General features: G+C 37.3%; 1 protein-coding gene and 1 pseudogene across 1 annotated transcript in view; both read right to left on the minus strand.

Moving 5' to 3' along the window:
- MICU1 (mitochondrial calcium uptake 1) overlaps nt 1–23,331 on the minus strand; it is a 236,970-nt gene that overhangs the window by 178,956 nt on the left and 34,683 nt on the right. Inside the window, exon 2 of the mRNA XM_037130527.2 lies at nt 15,005–15,166. Coding sequence (XP_036986422.2) covers nt 15,005–15,165 — 161 coding nt within the window. The 5' untranslated portion in view covers nt 15,166. The remainder of the gene's footprint in view (nt 1–15,004; nt 15,167–23,331) is intronic.
- Nucleotides 22,286–23,230, minus strand: LOC119040006 (PC4 and SFRS1-interacting protein-like; annotated as a pseudogene).

Consider the following 23,331-nt stretch of genomic DNA (forward strand, 5'->3'; position numbering starts at 1 on the left):
TTCCAAGTCATGAAAGACAAGAACCTACATCCAAGATGACTCTATCCAGCAAAGTTTTCATTTAGAATGGAAGGGCAGATAAAGTGCTTCTCAACTAAGGACAAGTCAAAGGAGTTCATCATCACCAAGCCCTTATTACAGGAAATGTTAAAGGGACCTGTCTAAGAAAAAGATAAAAAATATGAACAGTAAAATGACAACAAACTCACAGTAACAACCGAACCTAAAACAAAAATAAAAAACAAAAACAAACTAAGCAAACAACTAGAACAGGAATGGAATCACAGAAATGGAGATTACATGGAGGGTTATCAGCAGAGCAGTGGGGGGGGGGAATGTACAGAAAATAAGTAGCATAAATGGTATATAGAAGATTGACAGAGGGAAGTTAAGAATAGTATAGGAAATGTAGAAGCCAAAGAACTTATATGTACGACCCATGGACGTGAAGTAAAGGGGGGAAATGAGGGTGGGAGGAGGTGTACAGGGTGGAGGGGAATAAAAGGGTAAAAATGGGACAACTGTAATAGCATAATCAATAAAACATATTAAAAGAAACAAGAAAATGTAGAGATAACCAAGGACATGATAGATCAGGCACATGATAAAAAGGTAGCTATCCTGGGGATCATAAACAAAGCAACAAACACCAAGTGTTAGAGAGGTTGTAGAGAAAAGAGGACCCTAATCCACTGTTGGTAGGATTGCAGACTGGTACAACCACTATGGAAAACAGTATGGAATTTTCTCAGAAAAATAAAAATGGACCTGCCTTTTGACCCAGCAATTCCACTGCTAGGATAATATCCTAAGAACCCTGAAACACCAATCCAAAAGAACCTATGCACCCCAATGTTCATAGCAGCACAATTTACAATAGCCAAGAGTTGGAAGCACCTAGGTGCCCATCAGTAAATGAATGGATCCAAAAACTATGGTACATATATACAATGGAATTCTATGCAGCAAAAAGAAAGAAGGAGCTCCTACCCTTTGCAACAGCATGGATGGAACTGGAAAGCATTACGCTGAGTGAAATAAGCCAGGCGATACGAGGGTCATGTTTTATTAATAGGGCTAAATTAGGCCTAGAGCAAAAGATAGTCTAAACAGGCTTTTAAAAAATACAGTTTAAAAATAAACTTTGGAAGATCAAGCAGGTTTTTCAACTAACATCCTGCCAACATGAGAATCAGTATTTTCAAAGGAAAACAACAAAATCCAGACTCTTGACAATGTAGCATTCACAATGTAAATATCCAATAAAATATTAGACAGATGTCAGCAAGATGGTGGAATAGGAAATCCGTCTTTCTCACCCACAGAAACACTGGTTTACCATTGACATACAGATCAAATTACCTTTAGGAAATTTTTCTAAATTCAGTTAAGAAGTTGTAGTACACCAGGCAAGCACAATGCCAAGAACAGAAACACTGAAATGAGTAAGAGCAGCAATTTCACTTTATTTATGCCAGCCCATCCCTCAAGCAGGCACAACCCACTGAAAGTGAACAGCGTAGACTCCTCCCACAGGGAGGAAACAGGAGAATGGAATAAGTGTCCAATATTCCAACTATTCAGAGGCTGTCCAAGGAACTGGTTTCTGCTCACCTCACTTAGAGCACTAATTGAAGTGGCACAATTTGCATGCCTGAGGACCACTGAGAACAAAGAAGAACAGAAGGTGGCTTGCAACAGCTGACACAACTTGGAGTAATTAGGAAAAGATGCTTCTCCCTCAGATGGGAGGGAAAGAAGTAGAATGTGTACCTAGCATTCTAGGTCTTCAGAGGGCTGCCTGAAGGATTGGTATCTACCTCACCTGACTTTGGGTGCTGATGGGAAGCTGGCATATTTTGAATATCTCGTGGCTGATAAGACAGTGGGATGGGTTTTGCTATAGACCAGAGAACCTTTAGTGCCACAGACAAACACCAGAAGGAGCAAGAGATTACAAACGCCTGACAAAAAAAGGGACAAGACTCTAACTGGGAAATTGCCCCCCAGAGCCAGAGAAGCTGTATCTATCTGAAAAAAGTTTCAGAGGTACCCAGAATCCACAGTTGGGCTGAGAGCTGAGGGTATTCACCTATATAAAACCACTATGTAAACACTGGGATGGATATGGGGCTGATTCTTCAAAAACACATACCTCAACATCAAGTTACAAGACACACACACACACACACACACACACACACACACACACACACACACACACACACACACACACCAGCCCAGACACAGGAACAAAATAAATCTCCAGAAGCTGATCCTAAAAAACAGGAATATTAATTATCTAAAAATAGTTTAGCCTGGATTAGTATATCTTAGTGGATTGAGCATGGGCCTGTGAAGCAAAGGGTCACCAGTTTGACTCCTAGTCAGGGCACATGCCTGGGTTGCAGGCCAGGTCCCCAGTAGGGGACACATGAAAGGCAACCACACATTGATGTTTCTTTCCCACTCTTTCTCCTTCCCTTCCCCTCTCTCTAAAAATAAATTTAAAAAAATTTTTTTAAATAGTTCAAAATATCCATCATAAAGATGCTCTACAAGCTCAAGGAAACAATGCATTAAAAATGAGTATTATGAGACATAAAAATATTTTTAAAAGCACACAGAAATTCTGGCATTGAAGAATACAATTACTGACCTGAAAAACTGAAAAGCAGATTTGATCAAGCATAATAAAGAATTCATTAAATCCAACAGAGATCATTTGAAATTATCCAGTCAGTGGAACAAATACAAAAGAAAGTGAAGAAAGCCTAAAGGATTTTCTTTCCCCATGAACTTTGGGCTTTTATTTTGGCAATGACAGTCATGCAAATGTTACATTCTTATATTCTTCCTTCTCCCTTATTTCTCTTCCCCTACCAAGGCCTTTTTAAGCCTAAGGGATTTATGGGACAAAGTCAAGAAGACCAATACATATATTGTAGGAGGTCCAGAAAAAAAAAGGGAGAGAGAGAAATGGGTAGAAAGTTTATGTAAAAAAATTACGGCCCAAAAGTTCTTGTATTTAGGGAAGTTAGTGGACATCCAAATTGAAGAATCCCAACAGACTCCCTATAGGCAGAACCCAAGGAAATCAACCTGTAGAAACAGTATAATCGAACTGTTTAAAGTCAAAGAGAAGACAAATTTAAAAGCAGCAGGAAAAAAGCAACTCATTATGTACAAAAGGACTCCATAAGACCATAATCAAATTTCTTGGTAGAAACCTTGCCAGACAATAAAGAAGTAGCATGACATTTAGAAAGTGCTTATAAAAAACCCTGCCAACCAATGATACTATAACTGGTTAAAAAACAAAACAAAATAAAAACATTATCCTTTAAAAATTAAGGAGAAATAAAGATATGGTGAGATAAACAAAAGCTAAGAGAGTTCATCAGTATAAAACCTGCATTACAAAACATGCTAAACAAACAAAAAACCCTACACTGCAATATAAAAATACGTGAAAGTTTATAAAGCTTGCTGGTGAAGGTAAATAAACAAGCAAACACAGAGTATTATTATAATGGTGATGTGTAAATCACTTTAAATTCTGTAACAGACATTAAAAAGATCAAGTATAAAAATACTATAACTACAAAAATAAGTTATTGGACACACAATATAAAAAGAAAATTCTGACACATACCGCAATATGGATGAAACTTGAAGATATTTTACTAAGTGAATTCAGCAAACTATGAAAGAACAAATATATGATTCCACTAATACGAGGTACAAAAAGAGTAGCTGAATTCACAGAAGCACAAAACAGATGGTAACCAGGGCCCAGGAGGAGGTGAGAATATAGGGAGTTATTGTTTAATGGATATAAAGTTGGAAAGATGAAAAAGTTCAGGAGATAGAGAGGTAACAGCTGCACAACATGAAAGTAATTAAAATCACTGAAGTGTACACTTAAAACAGTAAATTTCATATTACATATATCTTACCATAATAAAAAGCAGTAGCCTCTTAAAAATTTATTAGATTAAAATGAGACAAGTAAATGAGATAATGAATCATAAACAGACTCTGAAATGATGGAATAAACAGAAAAGAACTTTAAAAATATAATTATAAATGTTAAAACATTAAAAAAAACATTACCATAAAGAAGAGAAAAATAAATGATGCTTTTTAAATGGTATTTCTAGAGATTAATAATACAATGTCTCAATATTTAAAAAAAAACACTAGGTAGACCTAGCAGATAAGATGCTGCAGAAAAGCAAATCGATAACCTTGAAGAGAAAACAATAAAAACTTCTAAAACTGCAGCACAGAGAGAAAAAAAGCTGTAGAAAATATAAACATTACCTTGCTGATATGTGGGATAAAATCAGATGGTTTAATGAAGTCCAGGAAGTGTGTGGGAGGGGGCAGGGAAGGTCACAAAAAAAAAGTCTGATAACAAGATATAATGAGCAAAGATTGTTCAAATTTCATGAAAACTATAATCTCAAAGTCCAAGAAAATGAATAAATCCTAAACAAACACAAACTATCAGCACCAAAACACATTATAATGAAGTAGTTGAAAGTAAGTGACAAATATCATAAAAGTAAGCCAGGGAAAAAGATAACAGTTCATACATAAAAACAAAGATAAGAATTAGCATTTACTTTTTATTAGAAAGCTGAAGACATGATCCAGCAATTCCACTTCTGGTCACACACTCACAAGAAGTGAAAGCAAGGACTGAAGAAATATTTATGTGTGATATTCACAATAGCATTATTCACTGAAGGCAAAAGGTGAAAACAACCCAAATATCTATTGCAAATGAATGCATAAGCAAAATGATATACATACAACAGAAAATTATTTAGCCTTTAACAGGAAGGAAATTCTGATACACATGAACTATGAAATGATTTTAAGTGAAATAAGCCAGAAACAAAAAGACCTTGTATTCTCCCAATTACACAGGTACTAGAATTCATAGATTAAAATACCAGGGATGAGGAAGAAGTAGAATACCAGGAGACTGGGAGGAAGAATAGTAAAAAATTATTATTTATTGAGTATTGAGTTTCAATTTGGGATGATGACAAAGTTCTGGAAGATGGATGCTGATGATGGTGGCACAATAACATGAATGTACTTAATGTCACAGAACTTAAAAATGGTTAAAATGGTATATTTTATGCTATGTATATTTTACATAGCACAATAAAAAAGGATACTTGGTTATAATAAAGATACTAAATTGAAAAAAAGGTAAAACCAAAAATACAGCTAAAAACAACTGAATGACAACCTTTTTAAAATCTATATTTTTATTTCACATTTCATTTATTTTATTGTTTTTCAAGTATATTTGTCTCCATATTCACCCCACCATGCCCCCTTGCCCCACCCATCTCTACCTCTCACCCTTGAACCTACCCCTTTTAGCTTTGTCATGTGTCCTTTATACATGTTCCTTGATGGCCCTTCTTCATTTTCCCCCCACTATCCTTCTCCCTTGACCCCTCTGGTTACTGTCAGTTTGTTCTTTATTTCAATGTCTCTGGTTACATTTTGCTTGTTTGTTTTATTGATTAGGTTCCACTTACAGGTGAGATCACAGGGTATTTATCTTTCACCCCCTGGCTAATTTCAGTTAGCATAATGCTCTCCAGTTCCATCCATGCTGTCTGTTGTAAAAGGTAGGAGCTCCTTTTTTTGCTTCTGCTGCATAGAATTCCATTGTGTAAATGTACCATAGTTTAACTACTCATTTAATGATGGGCACTTAGGTTGCTTCCAGCCCTTGGCTATTGTAAATTGTACTGCTGTGAACTTGGGGTGCATAGGTTCTTTTGAATTGATGTTTCAGGATTCTTAGGGATAATTCCAGCAGTGGTATTACTGGGTCAAAAGGCAATTCCGTTTTTAGTTTTCTGAGGAAATTCCATACTGTTTTCCACAGTGGCTGTACCAGTCTGCGTTCCCACCAACAGTGCACTAGGGTTCCCTTTTCTCCACAACCTCTCCAGCACTTGTTTGCTCATTTGTTTATAATAGCTATTCTGACTGGTGTGAAGTGGTATCTGATTGTGGTTTTAATTTGCATCTCTTTGATGGCTAGTGAAGCTGAGCATTCTGACATGTCTCTGGGCCCTCTGTATGTCTTCCTTGGAGAAGTGTCTGTTTAGGTCCTTTGCCCACTTTTTAAACTGGGTTGTTTGTCTTCCTGGAGTGGAGTTGTTTGAGTTCTTCACATATTTTAGAAGTAAAACCCTTGTCTGAGGTATCATTTGCAAGTATATTTTCCCATACAGTTGGTTCCCTTTTCATTTTACTGAAGTTTTCTTTAGCCATGCAGAGGTTTTTAATTTGATGAAGTGCCATTTATTTATTCTTAGTCAAATATAGTCAAATATCAATTGACCATACAGACTTGGGTTTATTTCTGGGCTCTCTAGTCTATTCCATTGGTCTACATTTCTGTTCTTATGTTAGTACCAGACTGTTTTCATTACTGTGGCCTTGTAATATAGTTTTATATAAGGTATTGTGATATCTCCTGCTTTGTTCTTCTTTCTCAAAATTGCTTCAGCTTTTCAGGGTCATTTCTGGAGCTGACTCCAGAAAGCAGAGTGCTTATGTGAGGTTAGATAGTGAAATAAGTGAGAGTAAGGGATAGAAACTTGGCATAGTGTGCGAGAGAATAAAGTTAACCACAACAGTAATAACACTCAGGAAGATAGTTAAATGGACCAAGATCAGGGAAGAATGCTGTGTGGGAATTGGAACAATAATAATATGACAAGAAATATATGACCGTTTTGAAACATCCTCTGCAATCTTTGGCTTCCAAACTTCATATAAGCTGGGATACTGTTGGGTATTCACTGTGTTCTTCAGAAGATCGGCTAGGTGTCCCAGTTGGGTGTACAAGCAAGTGAGTTCTGTTCCCCCCTACCTTGCTGCCATCTTCTATCCTGAATAACATCCTTTAAGTTCTAGAAAGGAAAAAAGTCAACCTACAATTCTATATTAGTGAAACTATCCTTCAAAAGTGAAGGCAAAATGAAAACAGTTCTAGACAAAAGCTGACAGGATCCATCCTGAGCAAACAAGCTCTTACTAAATGAAGGACTTTAGGCTGAACAAGAATGATATTAGATAGATGATTTAGCCGGTGCTGACCCCAGGTGTTCAGACTCCAAATCCTGATTCCTTACTACTACATCTCAGTGTCTTTTTTGAGATTGAGAAAGTGGGATTGTGACAAATGTTCCTGTTCTAACAGTAGTCCAATATGGTTTCTAAAGATTATATTTAAGTCAATCCAAATTACTGAATTTAGGTAGTATACCTAGTATGTAAAGACCTAACTGTATATATCACAACACACTCATTTTTGTTTGCCAGCAAATATTCCAAATTGTATACTTTGTTTTTCACCTATTTCAAAACTATCTATCATGACACCCATTAAATGTATGGTGTTTATTTTTTGTTAAGGAAAAGAATTGGGGATAAAAAATAAAGATTTTTTTCTCATAAAGTCATTCATTGCTGCAATTTGATTTGAATTATATATCTAGATATGATTTAGATATTACATTTTTTAAGTTTAAAATGTTAAAGTCCCTGACCATTTTTAGATAGTTTCAACTTAATAGTATACATTACATACACATAACGGTATTTTTTAACTTTACTTTTATTGTTGACACTATTAGAAATGTCTCCATCTTCCCCCTCTTGGCCTGCCTCCACCCAGCCCTTCTCCCTTCCCTCTGGCCATGATCACACTGTTGTTTCTGTCTATGGGTTATGCATATACGTTCTTTGGCTAATCCTTTCACTTTTTGTATTAGACTTTTTTAGATCAAACATATTGCTCTTTTGTGGTCAAAACTTATGAATTTTAAAGTTTTAATTTTTAATGAACAGTTATATAGTACCTTCTTTTTACAACCACATATACATTATTTTATTGTTTCACATCTACTCCCAGATCTAAAGGACACTAACATTCTTCCAGATCTGGGAGCAAGCTATGGATCTGAGGGACTCTGTCCTATATGGACAGCCACTCTAGAAGCATCGCCAGCTCCTCACACCTTTTCAAAGTCATAGAAAGGGAAAGTCTATAGAGCAAACCAAGAAAAATAACAAAGCAAACTGGTTCTTTCTACTGGCATTAAAATTATTTTCTGGCCTATAGTCTCAACTATTTTTTTATCCTCACCTGAGGATACGCTTATTGATTTTTAGAGAGAAAGAGGGAGGGAGGGAGCAATAGGCAGAGAGAGGGAAACATCGATGTGAGAGAGGAACATCAATTGGTTGCCACCTGTATACACCCCAATCGGGGATTGAACCTGCAACCTAAGTATGTGCCCTGACCAGGGATCAAACCCACAACCTTTTGGTGTACAGGACAACACTCCAACCAGCTGAGCCACCCAGCCAGGTAGAATCTCATTCCTTTTCAAGTCTGTGCTCCCATGCACATTTTTTTCTTTTAAATTTTTTTTAATTTTTAAATTACAACTGACATACAATATTATATTAGTTTCAGATGTACAACCCAGTGATTAGACACTTATATAACTTACAAAGTGATAACCCCAATAAATATAATACTCATTTGACACCATACACAGTTATTACAATACTACTGACTATATTTCCTATGGTGTACTTTCCATCCCCATGACTTTTCTGTAACTACAAATTTGTTCTTAATTGTTTCACCTTTTTCACCATCCCACCAAGCCCTCTCCTATCAAGCAACCATCAAAATGTTCTCTGTATCTGTGAGTCTGTTTCTCTTCTGCTTATTTAGATTCCACATATAAGGGAAATCATCTGGCACTTGCCTTTCTCTGTCTGATCCACTTCACTCAGTATAATACCCTGTACTGCACAGGTAGCAAACATAAGGCCCTCCACTTTGTTTTATCTGGCCTGGCACCTTGTTTCCATGCAGCAAGCTCTTACTTAACTGTTAAGGAGTAGTTACATTTATACAGTCCTATAATTACATTCGGCCCTTTGAAGGCAACCACGAGGCCAATGTGGCCCCTGGTGGAAATGAATTTGACACCCCTGCTACCAGGTCCATCCATGTTGTTGCAGGTGGCAAGATTTCATTCGTTTTTATGGCTGAATCATATTCCACTGTACATATGCACCACTTCTTTATCTATTCGTTCATTGATGGGCACCAAAGTTGCTTCCATATTTTGGCTATTGTAAATAATGCTGCAATGAACACATGCATGTATTTGTCTTTTCAAATTTGGTGTTTTGGATTTCTTCAGATAAATACCCAGAAGTGGAATTGTGGAGTCCTTCTTTGTCTTGTTTTATGACCTTTGTTTTAAAGTTTATTTTGCCTGGTATCAGTATTACTACTCCAGCTTTTTTGTTTTTATGAAATATCTTTTTCCATCCCTTTACTTTTAGTTTGTCTTTCAATCTAAAATGAGTCACTTGTAGACAGCATATCTAATGGTCTTATTTTCTTATCCATTCAGCCACTACATGTGTTTTGATTGGAGCACTTATCCATCTTCATTTAAAGTAACTGTTTGTAGTTATGTATTTATTGATTTCTATTATTCATATTTTTTACCTTCTTTTAAAAAAAACACTCTTTAACATTTCTTGTGATACTGGTTTGGTGATGATGAATTCCTTTAGCTTTTTCTTGTCTGGGAAGTTCTGTATTTGTCCTTCAATTCTAAATGATAGCTTTGCTGGGTAGAGTAATCTTGGCTGTAGGTCCTTGTTTTTCATCGCATTTAATATTTCATGCCCACCCCTTCTGGCTTGAAATGTTTCTGTTGAGAAATTAGCTGACAGTCTTATGGGAGTGCCCTTGTAGGTAACTAACTGCTTTCTTTTGCTGCTTTTATAATTCTACCTCTAACCTATGACATTTTAATTATGATGTATATTGGTATGGGCCTCTTTGGATCCATCTTGTTTGGGAGTCTGTGCCTCCTAGACTTGTATTTCTACATCCTTCACCAGGTTAGAGAAGTTTTCCGTCATTATTATTTCAAATAGGTTTCCAATTGCTTGCTTCCTCCCTTCTCCTTTCAGCATCCCCATGGTGCAAATGTTTGTAGTCTTTAAGTTGTCACAGAGCTTCCTTCTTTTTGAGATAACTTTAAATATTACTTCTTAAGGAAAAATTATATTTCTGCTCATTTAACAATTAAAGAAGAAATAGGAAAATATTTTAAAATTAAATGGCAAACCAAATGCCTATATCCTCTGACAAGATAACTCATAATTAGAGAGTCTTTGCTATTGATCCTGATCTCAGCATAAACAAGAAAAGTTTAATGACTTTTACTTCTGGTTTCAAAACTTGAGAATAATTATAGTTCATCTCATTATACTTCTTATATGGCACAGCAAAGGCATTAGAATAACAATTTTATAGAACTAAAATCCTGGCACTTAGTACATTTATAACTCTGAAACTGTCATGAAATTAAAATCTGTGACAAAAGCAAAATCCTAACATAGGGGAGATGCTTTCAACATGTAAATTTTTTTATTTAGATATATTGGGGCTCAAAAATTACAAATGCTGTACCAACAAAAATATAGATGTTTCTTTTATAATACTTCAAACCATCTTCTTATTCTTCGTGGAGGAAGAGTATTACAAAAAGTAGTAAAACACAAATTAAAAAAACAAACAACCTTAACTTCTTCATCAGTGTTTAACCTGAATAGTATAATTGACTCTGAGGGTGAAAAGGAATAATATCTTCTTAAATATTCAAACCATGAAACAACTTCTCAACTTCTTCAAACACAGTTTTTGTCTTCTTTGAAGTCAGACTAAGTCAGAAGGCAATTTTACGAGGGGGAACACACACATACACACAGAATTTATTTATTAAAAAATGTGTATTTATTCTTACAGTTTAAACTTCAGCCATTTTCAAAGTACTCTCCATTTGATCCAACTGAGACATTCTTTTTTTTTTAGATTTTACTTATCTTTAGAAGGGAAGGAAAAGAGAGAGGGAGAAAGATATCAATCTATGGTTGCTTCTTGTGTGTCCCCTGCTGGGAACTGGCTTGCAACCCAGGCATGTTCCCTGACTGGGAATAGAACCATGATCCTTTGGTTCACAGGCCCACAATTGAGACATTTTTATCCACTGCTCCAAACAATTTTTGATCTTGTTCATTTTGATGCCTTTTTGTGCTTCTGCCATTTTTTGTTTCACCATTCCACATCCAAAAAATGTTTCCCTTTGAGGACTTTTTCATCCAGGTAAACAATAAAGTTGCCAAGGGCAAAATCAAGTGAATAGGGAGCATGGGGCATGGGGCATGGGTCATGCTGTTTTTGGTTAAACACTCAGCACAGTGTGGGAAGGTGTGCTCGTAATTAATCCATCATGAAATGGGCAGATGTGTTTGTGTCTTCAAAAATATTCACTGAACCTGAACACAGCCTCTCACAATGCCAACTGGTGCACTGATACAGATGGGTTCCCAGAACACTCACCTAGTGGGGGAAGCCTATACTACAAGGGGCCCACCCTCCAGAAGATAATTCCAGTTTTTGTGAGCCCCCCTTGTAAATGCACCTGCATGGAACCCTACAGTTCCATTATAAAAAAATATCCCTGAAGAAATTGCTAAGCATTTACTACTTATTACAGCCAAAGGACAAAAAGTACCCTTTCTACTCCTCTTTTCCTTCTTTCTTCCCCACCTCTCATCCTCTTCTCTCTTTGTTCCTCAGTCTAGATCTCTTCTCGAACTCTGTCTCTGTCAGAGCCCCTTCCTGTCCATTTTACCTGGCATTTTTTCTAAGCCCAGCAACTCCTTGCTAAGGGTCCTACATACCCTCTCTATCATCTTAAACTAGTATTAGTGTTTGTCAGTAGTTTTTCCTCACTCCAGTTTATCCCACTGCTGTTGCTACATTAATGTCTCTTAAAACTGGTCTATTATCAATCTCTTGCTTCAAAACCTCTAAGCTTACCACTGCCTACACATTAAACTCTCAACTCCTTAGCACAATATGTAAGATTTTTTTATGTCAGGACTGCAACCCTTTTTGGAAAGCCAGTCTTTTCTGCTGATATTTTCTTCACCATTCCTCAGCCTCATATTATATGCAATAATAATAACTAACATTTATTGATAGCTTACTATGTGCCAAATACTTTCTATATAAGATATTTATTACAAAGTTATGTGCCAAGCACTGTTCTAAGCATTTAACAAAAGTAACTTATTTAACCTTCATAAGAACCCTGTGAAATAGGTGATATCAGTATCCCCATTTTACATATGAGATCTAAGCCAGTACACACACACTCATGCATTACTAGTGAGACTAGAAGGAAGTGCATCGGTTCTTCAAATAGTTAAAGACAGAGTTACCATGTGATCCAGAAATTTTACTCCTACGTAAATACCCTTCAAAAGTGAAAACATATTCTACCCCTAAAAATGTACACACGTTTGCAGCAACATCACTCACAATAGCCAAAAATTAGAACCAACCTAAATAGCCATCAACAGATAAACGAATAAATAAGATGTGGTATACACTCCATACAACTCAATATAAATTTGCGATGAAAAGAAATGAAGTAGTGATTCATGGTACCACATAGAAGAACTTTGAAAACATTATGCAACATGAACAAATCCTGTCACAAAAGACTACATAAGATTCCATTCATATGAAGTGTCCAGCGTAGGCAAATCTACAGACAGAAAGTAGACTGGTAGTTGCCTGGGGCCAGGGAATATGGAGAGAGTGGAAGGTGACTGCTGAATGGCATGGAGTTTCTTATGAAGTGATGAAAATTCTGGGGAATTAGACAGCGGTGATGGCTGAACAACTCTGGGAATATACTTAAAACCACTGAGTTTTACCTGCTAAATTGTTAAATTTATTGTTATTTTTTTAAACTTTTTTATTGATTATGGCATTACATTTGTTCTATTCCCCCCTCCATTCCCCTCCACCCTGCATACCCCTCCCCCACCATTTCCCCCTTTAGTTCATGAACATCTGTCTCAAATTCTTTAGAGTCTGTATTTCCCCTACTATTCTTACCCTCCCCCCTCTCTATTTTCTATCTACTGTCTATGCTACTTATTTTCTGTACCTTCTCCCCCCTCCTCATTCTCCCACTCCCCTGTTGCTAACCCTCCATGTGATCTTCATTTCTATGGTTCTGCTCCTGATCTAGCTGTCCTCTTAGTTTGCTTTTGTTTTAGGTGTGGTTGTTAGTAACTGTGAGTTTGCTGTCCTTTCGCTGTTCATCTTTTTTTATCTTCTTTTTCTTAGGTAAGTCCCTTTAACATTTCATATAATAAGGGCTTGGTGATGATGAACTCCTTGAATTTGATCTTATCTGAGAAGCACTTTATCTGTCCTTCCATTCTAAATGAAAACTTTGCTGGATAGAGCAATCTTGGATGTAGGTCTTTGGTTTTCATGACTTGGAATACCTCTTTCCAGCCCCTTCTTGCCTGGAAGGTCTCTTTTGAGAAATCAGCTGACAGTCTGATGGGAACTCCTTTGTAGGTGACTGTTCCCTTATCTCTTGCTGCTTCTAGGATTCTCTCCTTCATTTTAATCTTGGCTAATGTAATGATGATGTGCCTTGGTGTGTTCCTTCTTGGGTCCAACTTCTTTGGGACTCTCTGAGCTTCCTGGATTTCCTGGATGTCTATTTCCTTTGCCAGATTGGGGAAATTCTCCTTTATTATTTGTTCAAATAAGTTTTCCACTGGTGGCTGTGCCTTTCCCCCTTCTGGTACCCCTATAATTCGGATGTTGGAACGTTTAAAGATGTCCTGGAGGTTCCTAAGCTTCTCCTCATTTTTCTGAATTCTTATTTCTTCATTCTTTTCTGTTTGATCATTTTTTTCTTTCTTCTGGTCCACTCCCTTGATTTGAGTCCCAATTTCCTTTCCATTACTATTGGTTTCCTTTGTATTACCATTCATTTCAATTAGTTTAGCTTCCATATGTTTCTCTAATTTGTGACTAAAATCAACCAGTTTTGTAAGGATCCTGGTAACCAGTGTTTTGAACTGTGCATCTGAAAGACTGGCTATTTCTTCATCGCTTAGATCTATCGGTTCTGGGGCTCTGAGTTGTCCTAGAGCCATTTTTGGTCTATTCGTGCCCTGCTGTTAAGTAAGCCAAGCGAAGCCTTAGTTGTTTACCAGGACGGGGCGACTCAGGTTGCTGGTTTGTGACGCTGTGTGTGGGGGCGTGGTCAGAGAGGGAGCAATGGCGGTCCTCTCTGCTAGCCCAGTCCGTCCAGTCACACCACTCACCCCAGGCCTGTTTATCCGATCGGAATTGTGCGAGCCTGCTGCCCCGGGCAGGCTTCCCTTCTCACTGGTTTATCCCCACGCAGATGCACGACCGACCGCAGACAGCCCGCCGCGCCTCTTCCCTGTGTGCTCCCATAGCTAGCCCGTGATCAGCGCCTTCGGCTGCTTGCGCATCGCGCACCTCCCAGGGATTTTTCCTTGCTAACCTGCTCCGCTGCTGGCTTCGCTTCTCCTACCGGTTTAGCTGAGCATTTAGTTGTCTTTGGACTCCGTATTGTCGATTTTCTGTGTGGCTCGGTTGTGTTTATTGTTGTTAAAAATAGTTGTTCTTAGATTTGGTTGTGCACAGAGGCAAGGTGGTTCCACCTACGTCTCCATCTTGGCGAAAGTCCTTTGTTAAATTTATTATGTTATTTATTATAAATTGATTAAAATCATGAAACTGGTAAATTAATAATTTAATAAGTTAAAATGTTCAGCAAAGGAGACAGGCAGATCTTGAAGCAGAATACTTCCTATTCATTGCTTAGTAATGATAGCTGAATTCTCTAAAACATCTTATTTCATAGATAAATATCAATGCCAAATAATTTGAGCAAAGTTTTGGTACAAAGGGAAGCCAGAAATCAATTCCTTTCAGATAACAGAAACAACAAGAAGACTCAGAGTACCTGTAAGAAAAGGATGCTCAGGTAACACTCACCTCTTCCACAAAAGACCAGTACTTGCAGTTACTGCCGATGCACCTAGGAAAGCTACCACCATCAGTCGCCGCCTGATCTGGGTCGGCCGTGATCCTCCATGGTACCATCGAGAGCCCAGAGCCAGTTCTGCCAGTGCAGAAAGTGATTTAAGACGAAACATTCTGTGAACAGAAAGTAGAAATATTACTCCTAACTAGTGGTAGGGCAGTGGTGATGATATTGATGATGATGACAGTATCGACTTCACCAACAAATATAAGTACTTACTCAGTGGCAGACATTATTCTAAAACACTTTGCAATACCAAGTTCCCATTTAATCCTCCGAACAATTGTATGAGAAAAGTACTATTTATAAGCCTGATACATCAGTCAAGGTATAATTAGAAGACAAGAAACCACATAGTAATTTTCACAGGGAAAAATTAATATACAGCATTACTAATTGCAACAGGAGACTAAATACTAAGTAGTAAAGAGACAAGAGACTGGGGAGCAGCTACTATTTCAAGGGCCAATGCAGACCAACAAGTAAATAAATCTATAAAGGGGCTACTCCCAGCTGAGATCCAGACCTTGTGGTGAGGACGCCGGCATGGATATCTGAGAAATCTACTGAAGTGCCACACCAAAAGAAAGCACTATAAAGCCATCTGCTGGAACTCATGCCAGCAGAACTCAGGAAGGTGCCCGGGGGGAGGAGATGCCATAGTATGAAACTGCATATAGGAGAGTTGCCACTAGAACTCTCTAGGAGTTGAGTGCCACTGGGTGTCCCACATGCTGCTGTGGGCCATTGCATGCAATAAAGATCACACTAGAATCAGGAAGTAACACCTCTTCCTTCTCCAGTTTTCCTCTGGTCCCGCTACTGACAAAGCTCAAAAACTGGCAAGGGAGAAATATCCAATATAACAAATAAGACAATGAAAGACGGATTTAGAGCTGAAAAGCAACAATTTGATACGTGGCACATCCATTTTACAGATGTGCAATACAGTGACTTGCTGAAGACTGTATAGCTAGATGCAGTAGATCTAGAGTCTAAACCAAGAGTAGACTGACTCACCCAATTGTTAACTAGGACACTTTGCTGCTCCCTACTTCGTAATGCTGATACGACTCTTGTTAAAGTAATTCAAGTTTTAATTAAATCTTTTCTCATGCCTAGGCCCTTGGAAGCCCCCCTCCCCACCAGATTCTTTCGTTTCACACTTACAATGTCACCTGTCTCTTTAATTTTTTGTTTTAATTCAGAAACATCTGTATTAGATCATACTGTTCAATAAACATTCATTCTCCCACCCTCACCTCACAGGCAAATAATACTTTCCTACTTTTTTCATTTTGGGTATGTACCTTGCCCAATACTTTGCTTTGACCAATAAAACATGGGCCAGTTCCATGAAGTTCTTTTAAGAGCTATTGCCATTGGACATCTTGTGCTCCTGCACTCTACGAAGAGAAGGTAATGCCCAGGTAGTCCTGGGTTCTACAATGCACAGATCCCAGCACAGAGGCAAGTAATGTCAAGCCAGGTGAACAAGCTGAGCACAGCCAACCTACTTAATGCTGGTGAGAAATAAATGTTTGTTATTGTAAGCCCCCAAATTGGGGGGGGGGGTGTTTGCTGCCGCAGCAAAAGTTCATTAATTCAGCATCTAAGAGAATTACTGGGAAGTTCTCATTCAACAAAAATTAATGAAGTTCCCATTATTTAGTCCTATACGAGACCTAAAAGGTCCCAATTTTTTTTTACATTCTAATTGGACAAGATATACATGAAACATTTCCGAAATGATACATTTCCATCCTGAGTATATATAAACATATTGGATATAGATGCCTGAGAATTAAAAAATAAAGAAAGACCAGGATAAGACCAGGTTTGTCAGCAAAGACTTTTGTTTAGTGTTGAGCCTCAGAATGGTACAGATTTTGATTAAGTGATAGAAATATCAGGGGCATCCCAGCCCTGGCTGGTGTAGCTCAGTGGATTGAGCGTGGGCCTGTGAACCAGGCAATCGCGGTTCGATTCCCAGTCAGGGTACATGCTGGGGTTGTAGGCCGGTTCCCTGCAGGCCAGTTCCCAGCAGGGGACGCACAAAAGGCAACCATACATTGATGTTTCTCTCCCTCTCTCCTTCCCTTCCCCTCTAAAGATAAATAAATAAAATCTTAAAAAAAAAAAAAAAAAAGAAATATCAGGGGCATCCCAAAAGACTTAGGATCATCTCTGGTACCTCAGTCCACTTAATAGAAGATGATATTTTTCCTTTAGACGATGATCTTGAGGCCAGAGTAGAATCCCCTCACTCTTTTATTCCACCAATCAGAATGGAAGAAAAACAGGCATTTCTTTCTGCTTACATGATTTTCAAATCAAAGTATACATACTCCACCCTTTAGTTCACTGTTTCCTAATTTAAATTATCTTGTACTTTGTACATATCTTCCTATGGCAATTAACATATTTGCTCACATATAAGTTTTCTTCCCGTACGTGGCTCTGAGCTTCCTTTAAAGCCAAAAATACTATCAGCCAGGATGGAGGCCTAGGTAGACATGCTTTACCTCCTCATACAACCATAAGGATCACAACTAACCTCAGAACAAAACAAAACCAGAGCTACCAGAAAATCAAACAGTATGGAAGTCTAACAACTGAGTATTTAAAGAATATTCATCCAGACGGGTAGGAGGGGCAGAGAGGACGCAGTGCGGCAGCATTTGTGAGGCAGTGGTAGCAGCAGCCAGCAGAATGGATGGTCCCACATCATGTATGGTGGATAAAAACCAGAAGGGACTCTCTAGGCCAGACAGCATAGCCCAGGGTTCCAGCGCAGGAAAAATAAAGCCTCGTAACTTCTGGTTGTAAAGACCAGTGAGGGTTGGGGAGGTGGAAGAAAAAGCCCATCTCTCAAAAGAGGGACTGTTTCTTCTGCCCTCAAGAAACATTATAAAGAGCCCCCATGGAACATATGCAAGCTGACCTACTCTGAAAAAACACCACCAGGACAACAGCTAGAGGGGTGCCAGCTGCATATAAGAAGTAGGTGAAGTGACTCGAAACATCGAGGGGTTGCTTCCTGTATGCACTCTGACCATGGACTGAATCCGCAACCCAAGCATGTAACCTGACTGGGAATCAAACCTGTGACCTTTTGCTTTGCTGGACGACACCCAACCAACTGAGCCATAATAGTCAGGGCCTGAGAAGATTTTTTCTATCCAACATTTTGCTTTCTAATGATTGGTTATACTTTCAAAATACTCAAATATATTATTCATTCACTATATTACAGAAAAGAATCTTTTAATTTAAACAGCAACGAAGTTCTCAGAAATATCCCAGAAGTGTTTCATCTTCACACTCTACTGGAGAACAAGATTACACACCATTCTGTCATATTTACCCTTCTGAATACAGAAAAAAAATCCCTGAAATTATGAATGAACTTTAATGGTAAACATGTCAAAAATCCATACGAAAAATTACAGTATGCCCAATTCAACTGCAATATAGTGACATAATTACCTCATTGTTTTGCAACACAGATGAATATACCTTTTCTTAATCTATTTTACTACAGCTACAACCTGGAACAACTTATTAAGGACATTCTGGACAGTAACACAAACATAAACAAGTGTAATTATTTCAATGATATTTGCAATGCTTCTTTGCAAAGGGTGTGTGATATCCCAAAATGATGTGCAATGTACAAAAACAACAGTTTCCATGAACATAGGAGAAAAATAGAAAAAAACGAGCACTTGCTATTGCTGTATTTAAGATATATGGATTTCTGAGAGCAGGCTTAAGATTAGCTGGCCAAGTTATTCCTTGTACAGACTACAAGAACTATTATAATTAACACATTTTCATAACTGATTTCATATTAATAATTAAATACCCCACAGAACTTACTAACTGGGTTTATAGCTTAAACAAGAGTACTGAGTCTAATATAATATACGAAGCCTAACACAATAATATGGACATTAAACACATTCAAATATTTATTGATTTAAATAGAAATATTGTAAGCTGAATAATGCCAAATGATGATAAATGTAATGACTATATAATAGATATGCTATTAGACTAGAAATGAAGATAGTCAAGTTTCTGAATTGTTTTTATCGTTGTTTCTAAGTGTCTTAGCATTACAAACAATTTCTATACTATTCTTTGGACAACTTTCCTTAAGGCTCAAATGAAATTCCACCTTATCCATAAGAGTTAGGGAAAATCATTATCATTCTTCATTTCTTTCCTCTGAATTCCTTTAGAATTAAAATACTGTACCACTTATTACAGTACCTTCTTATTAAATTGTTTTAATGTATACCTATCAACTTGCCAAGGAGATCAGCAATCAATTACACTAGAGCAGATACAAAAAAACTTAGGTTCTCTTTCTAGCTCTATTACTAGCCAACTAAGTAACCAGCCTTAAAACTAAGACTCTATTCTGGAAGATACAAAGCACAAGTGGTACTTATTGCTATGTTTATTCTGACTTTAAGAGTTTATTTCAGAAAAACCAAATGTAAAAATGTCTTATGTTTTTTTGTTAGAAGAAAGCCATCCTGAATGGTTATTAATGACAGAATCCTACATTAGCCTAACTGGTTTAAGCAAATTTCACATAATCCACAATGTCCAACTGCCTTTATTTCCTTTAAGTCATTTGCTATTTATTGAGCAAAGTATTGTGAGGGCACTGCAAAAGGCACAAAAATGAGTATACACTCTACCCTCTAACACCATATAATTTAGTAGGGAACATAAAACTATTCACATCATAAGGCAAGGCAGGAAGAAAGGTAAGAGCTACAATAACTTATTAACAGGGATTCAAAGAAAATATTACATTAAGTTAAAAGTTGGAAATTCCTCAAGAAAGTCTCCAAGGAAGATAATTTACTTAGTGTAGAAAATAAGCCAAGCATTTTCTACCCAAACAAAAGAGTTTGGCTGACTATATTATCTTAGAAGACTGTCTATTTTTTTTTTTTTGCTTTGTCATTTCATCTGAGGAATGGAATAGGCTACTGGAAATATCTTAGGCTTTTAATTATGCCAAATAATTTTTAAAAGATCTCCATGAATTTATTTTAGATGAAATTAATCAGCTTGAAAGTTCTGCACTGAAGACACCAGCATGACTGCCAAAATACAGTAGAGATTAACATTCACGTCTAGAAAAGATGCATTTTCATACCTCAAAGTGATATTACTGACAATAAATGAGGAAAGATCACACTTCGGCTAACTCTGTTCAGCAAAGAACTATTTTAAATAATCTGGGTGAGAATGTAAAGTTAATTTAAGTCATACAAGTCTCTAACAGTAAAAATAATCACTGTAGGAACAAGAATCGTCTCACAGAAATGTTAAGTTTGACACAGAACTTTTGCACATATTCATGCTAAATGAAGATGCTACAGAAAATGTCAATATTCTACAGAACTCGATTTTCTGATGCTCTTAACTTCATCCATCAAGTACCTCCATGGTTCACTTTCTCAAAACACACACACATATACCCATAGAGTCTTTTAACTGCAATAATAAAACCTGCAACTTATGGCTGGTGAAGGAATAAGCAAAGAGTGGCAATTTCCTTTCCTGAATAACTGCACTGAAAGCAAAGTGTGGAGGAGGAAAAAAAATAAGCAAATCAACCAAAGGAACAGTCTATTTAAAAAATAACACCCAGGAAGCTACAGAAACAATGATGCCCATTATAGATTTTCTAAAACCTCCAGGATGAGCTAATGTGTTGAAATCCACAACTTCATTTCTGTATGTTTATCCAAAAGAAACAAAATCACTACCTCAAAGAAGTATCATGGAGATAACTCCATGTTCACTGCACCATTATTTACAATAGCCAAGCCATGTCCATAACCTAAGTGTCCATCAATGGATGAATGGATAAGAAAATATGGTATATTTTTATTGGTATATACAATGGAATGTTATTCAGCTATAAAGAAGGGAATCTTGCCATTCTTGACAACATGGGTAGACCCTGAGGGCATTATTCTTAGAGAAAGGCAAATATCACACAGTATAAGATTCACTTCTACGAAAAACCTTAAATAAAGAAGAAAGAAAGAAAGAAAGAAAGAAAGAAAGAAAGAAAGAAAGAAAGAAAGAAAGAAAGAAAGAAAGAAAGAAGAAAAGAAAAGAAAAGAAAAGAAAAGAAAAAGAAAGGCAACAAGCCAGAGAATAGCTGGTAGTTGCCATAGATGGGGGGTGAGATATGGACAAAATGCGTGGAGGTGATCAAAATGTGTAAACGTTCAGTTTTAAAATAAGCAAGTTCAGGGGATGTAATGTACAGCACAGTTAATAATACTGTACTGTATATTTGAAAGTTGCTACGATAGTGGACCTAAAAATTCTCATCAGGAGAAAAAATCTGTAACTATGCATGCTGATGGATGTTAACTAGATGTTATGGTAATCATTTTGCAATATATACAAATATCAAATCATTATATTGTACACCTGAAATAATGTTATGTCAATTAGCCTGGCTGGTGTGGCTCAATTGGTTGGAATGTCATCCTATAAACCGAAAGGTTGGGAGTTCAATTCTCAGTCAGGGCACATGCCTAGGCTGTGGGTTCAGCCCCCCTGGGGCATGTATGAGAGGCAACCCACTGATGTTTCTCTCTCACATTGATGTCTCTTTCCCTCTCTCTCCCTCTTCCTTCCCCTCTCTCTAAAATCAATGAGCATGTTTCCTCAGGCGAGGATAAAAATAAAATAAAATTTTGGTTACGGTTTCATTTTTGTTTTCTTAATAAGGCTATGTTTCTCAGGATTAAAACAATTAAGATTCTAAACACTTAACAAAGCAATGTCAAGGAAAGGGCACAACTGCTCCCATCCTCTGGGGTATAATAGCTGTTCCAGTTTAACACCTAACTCCAAAACAAAATTGATTTTTTATATTTTCTAAACAAATAAGTACGATCAGCATCTTCATTTGAGTTTATTCTAATCTTCAAACACAAAGCCTAATTTTAAGCTGGAAATAAACAATTTTAAGAGACATGATGGCTGACCTTAGGATGTCATTTGTACAAGAAATTTAACAATCAAAACACAGTAATAATGCCATTAATGAAGTCTTCAATTTAGAAATATGGAACGTTCTTCCATGAAAGGGGGTGAGGGAGGATGAAATGAGTTCAATGAATCTCTCTCAAGATCTTCATCTCATTTGTTCCACTTGTATTTTCTATTCAGTGACTGGATTAATGCTTTGAGTCCAAAATGAGAGATTTTTTTCTTGCAGTAGTTTTACATGTTGTTTGGTGCTCAGTTTCCATTGGTGCCTCTTGTGTGCATATTCTATCTGCTGCTTCTTTCAAATGTTGGCCTTTCAGCACATTCCTTCTCAGAGCAGCCTGAAAATGTCTTCCACCTTTTCTCTTCTCAATCATCTTCTTCTTTTGATTCAGCTTTTTTCTCCCACTCCTCATTTGTCTGGCTCTTTCCTTTGCTCTTCTTCCTCTGGCCCGCTTCATCCTTTTAAAGCTGCTTTTTTACTCTCGACACTTTTCTTTTGTCTTCTTCAGTTACTGTGTCACTCTCGAAGGACAGGTCTGTTTTACCATTTTGGGTTGGCCTCTTGGTTTTGGAATCTTGCCCTCGTAGCTGCAGGATATCCCTGCCTAGGACTCACTTTTAGATTAACAGATGCTGCTGTTGTTGTCACTGCTCCTGCCTTTTTGGTTTCTACTTGGATTTCTACCTTTCTGTCTCTCCCTCTTCTGGAGGCTTTTTGAGTGGTTATGTGACAATTGCTTTAGTCACATCCTCATTCTGGGTTTTTCCTCATGGTCAGTATCTTTCTTTGAAACACTAGGCTCTTTTTCTTAAATTCAACATCAGATGATGCATTTGATTGTTGAGCTGATGTCTGTTGACTTGAAAATTTCACTTTCAGATTGTTATTTATCTTCCATAAACCTTCATTAAATTCTCTCATTTATTTGGTTTCCCATACTTCATTTTCTGAGTAAGGAAATAGATTCTTTGGGCCTACAAAAGCAGTCTTGTGAGTTCCAAGAAGAAAATGGGTTCTTTGTGGGCAGTTTTATAGCTCCATCGGGAACTTCATGTACTCAAGCTGGCCAATGAAGATAACCTTTCACCTTGGCAAAGGTGAGGTCTCTAAGTTTGAAATTAAGAGTCATATTTTGCAACAAGGTGACAGGCGGCCTCTTGGTGCCTAGGCAGGCCACTGGTCAGTTCTTTCTTATAGAAGTGTTTTCTTTTAATGTCACAGAAAGTTTGA

This window comes from Artibeus jamaicensis, unplaced genomic scaffold (genome assembly GCF_021234435.1).
Source record: "Artibeus jamaicensis isolate MK-2021 breed Jamaican fruit bat unplaced genomic scaffold, CSHL_Jam_final contig_332, whole genome shotgun sequence".
Lineage (NCBI taxonomy): Eukaryota > Metazoa > Chordata > Mammalia > Chiroptera > Phyllostomidae > Artibeus > Artibeus jamaicensis.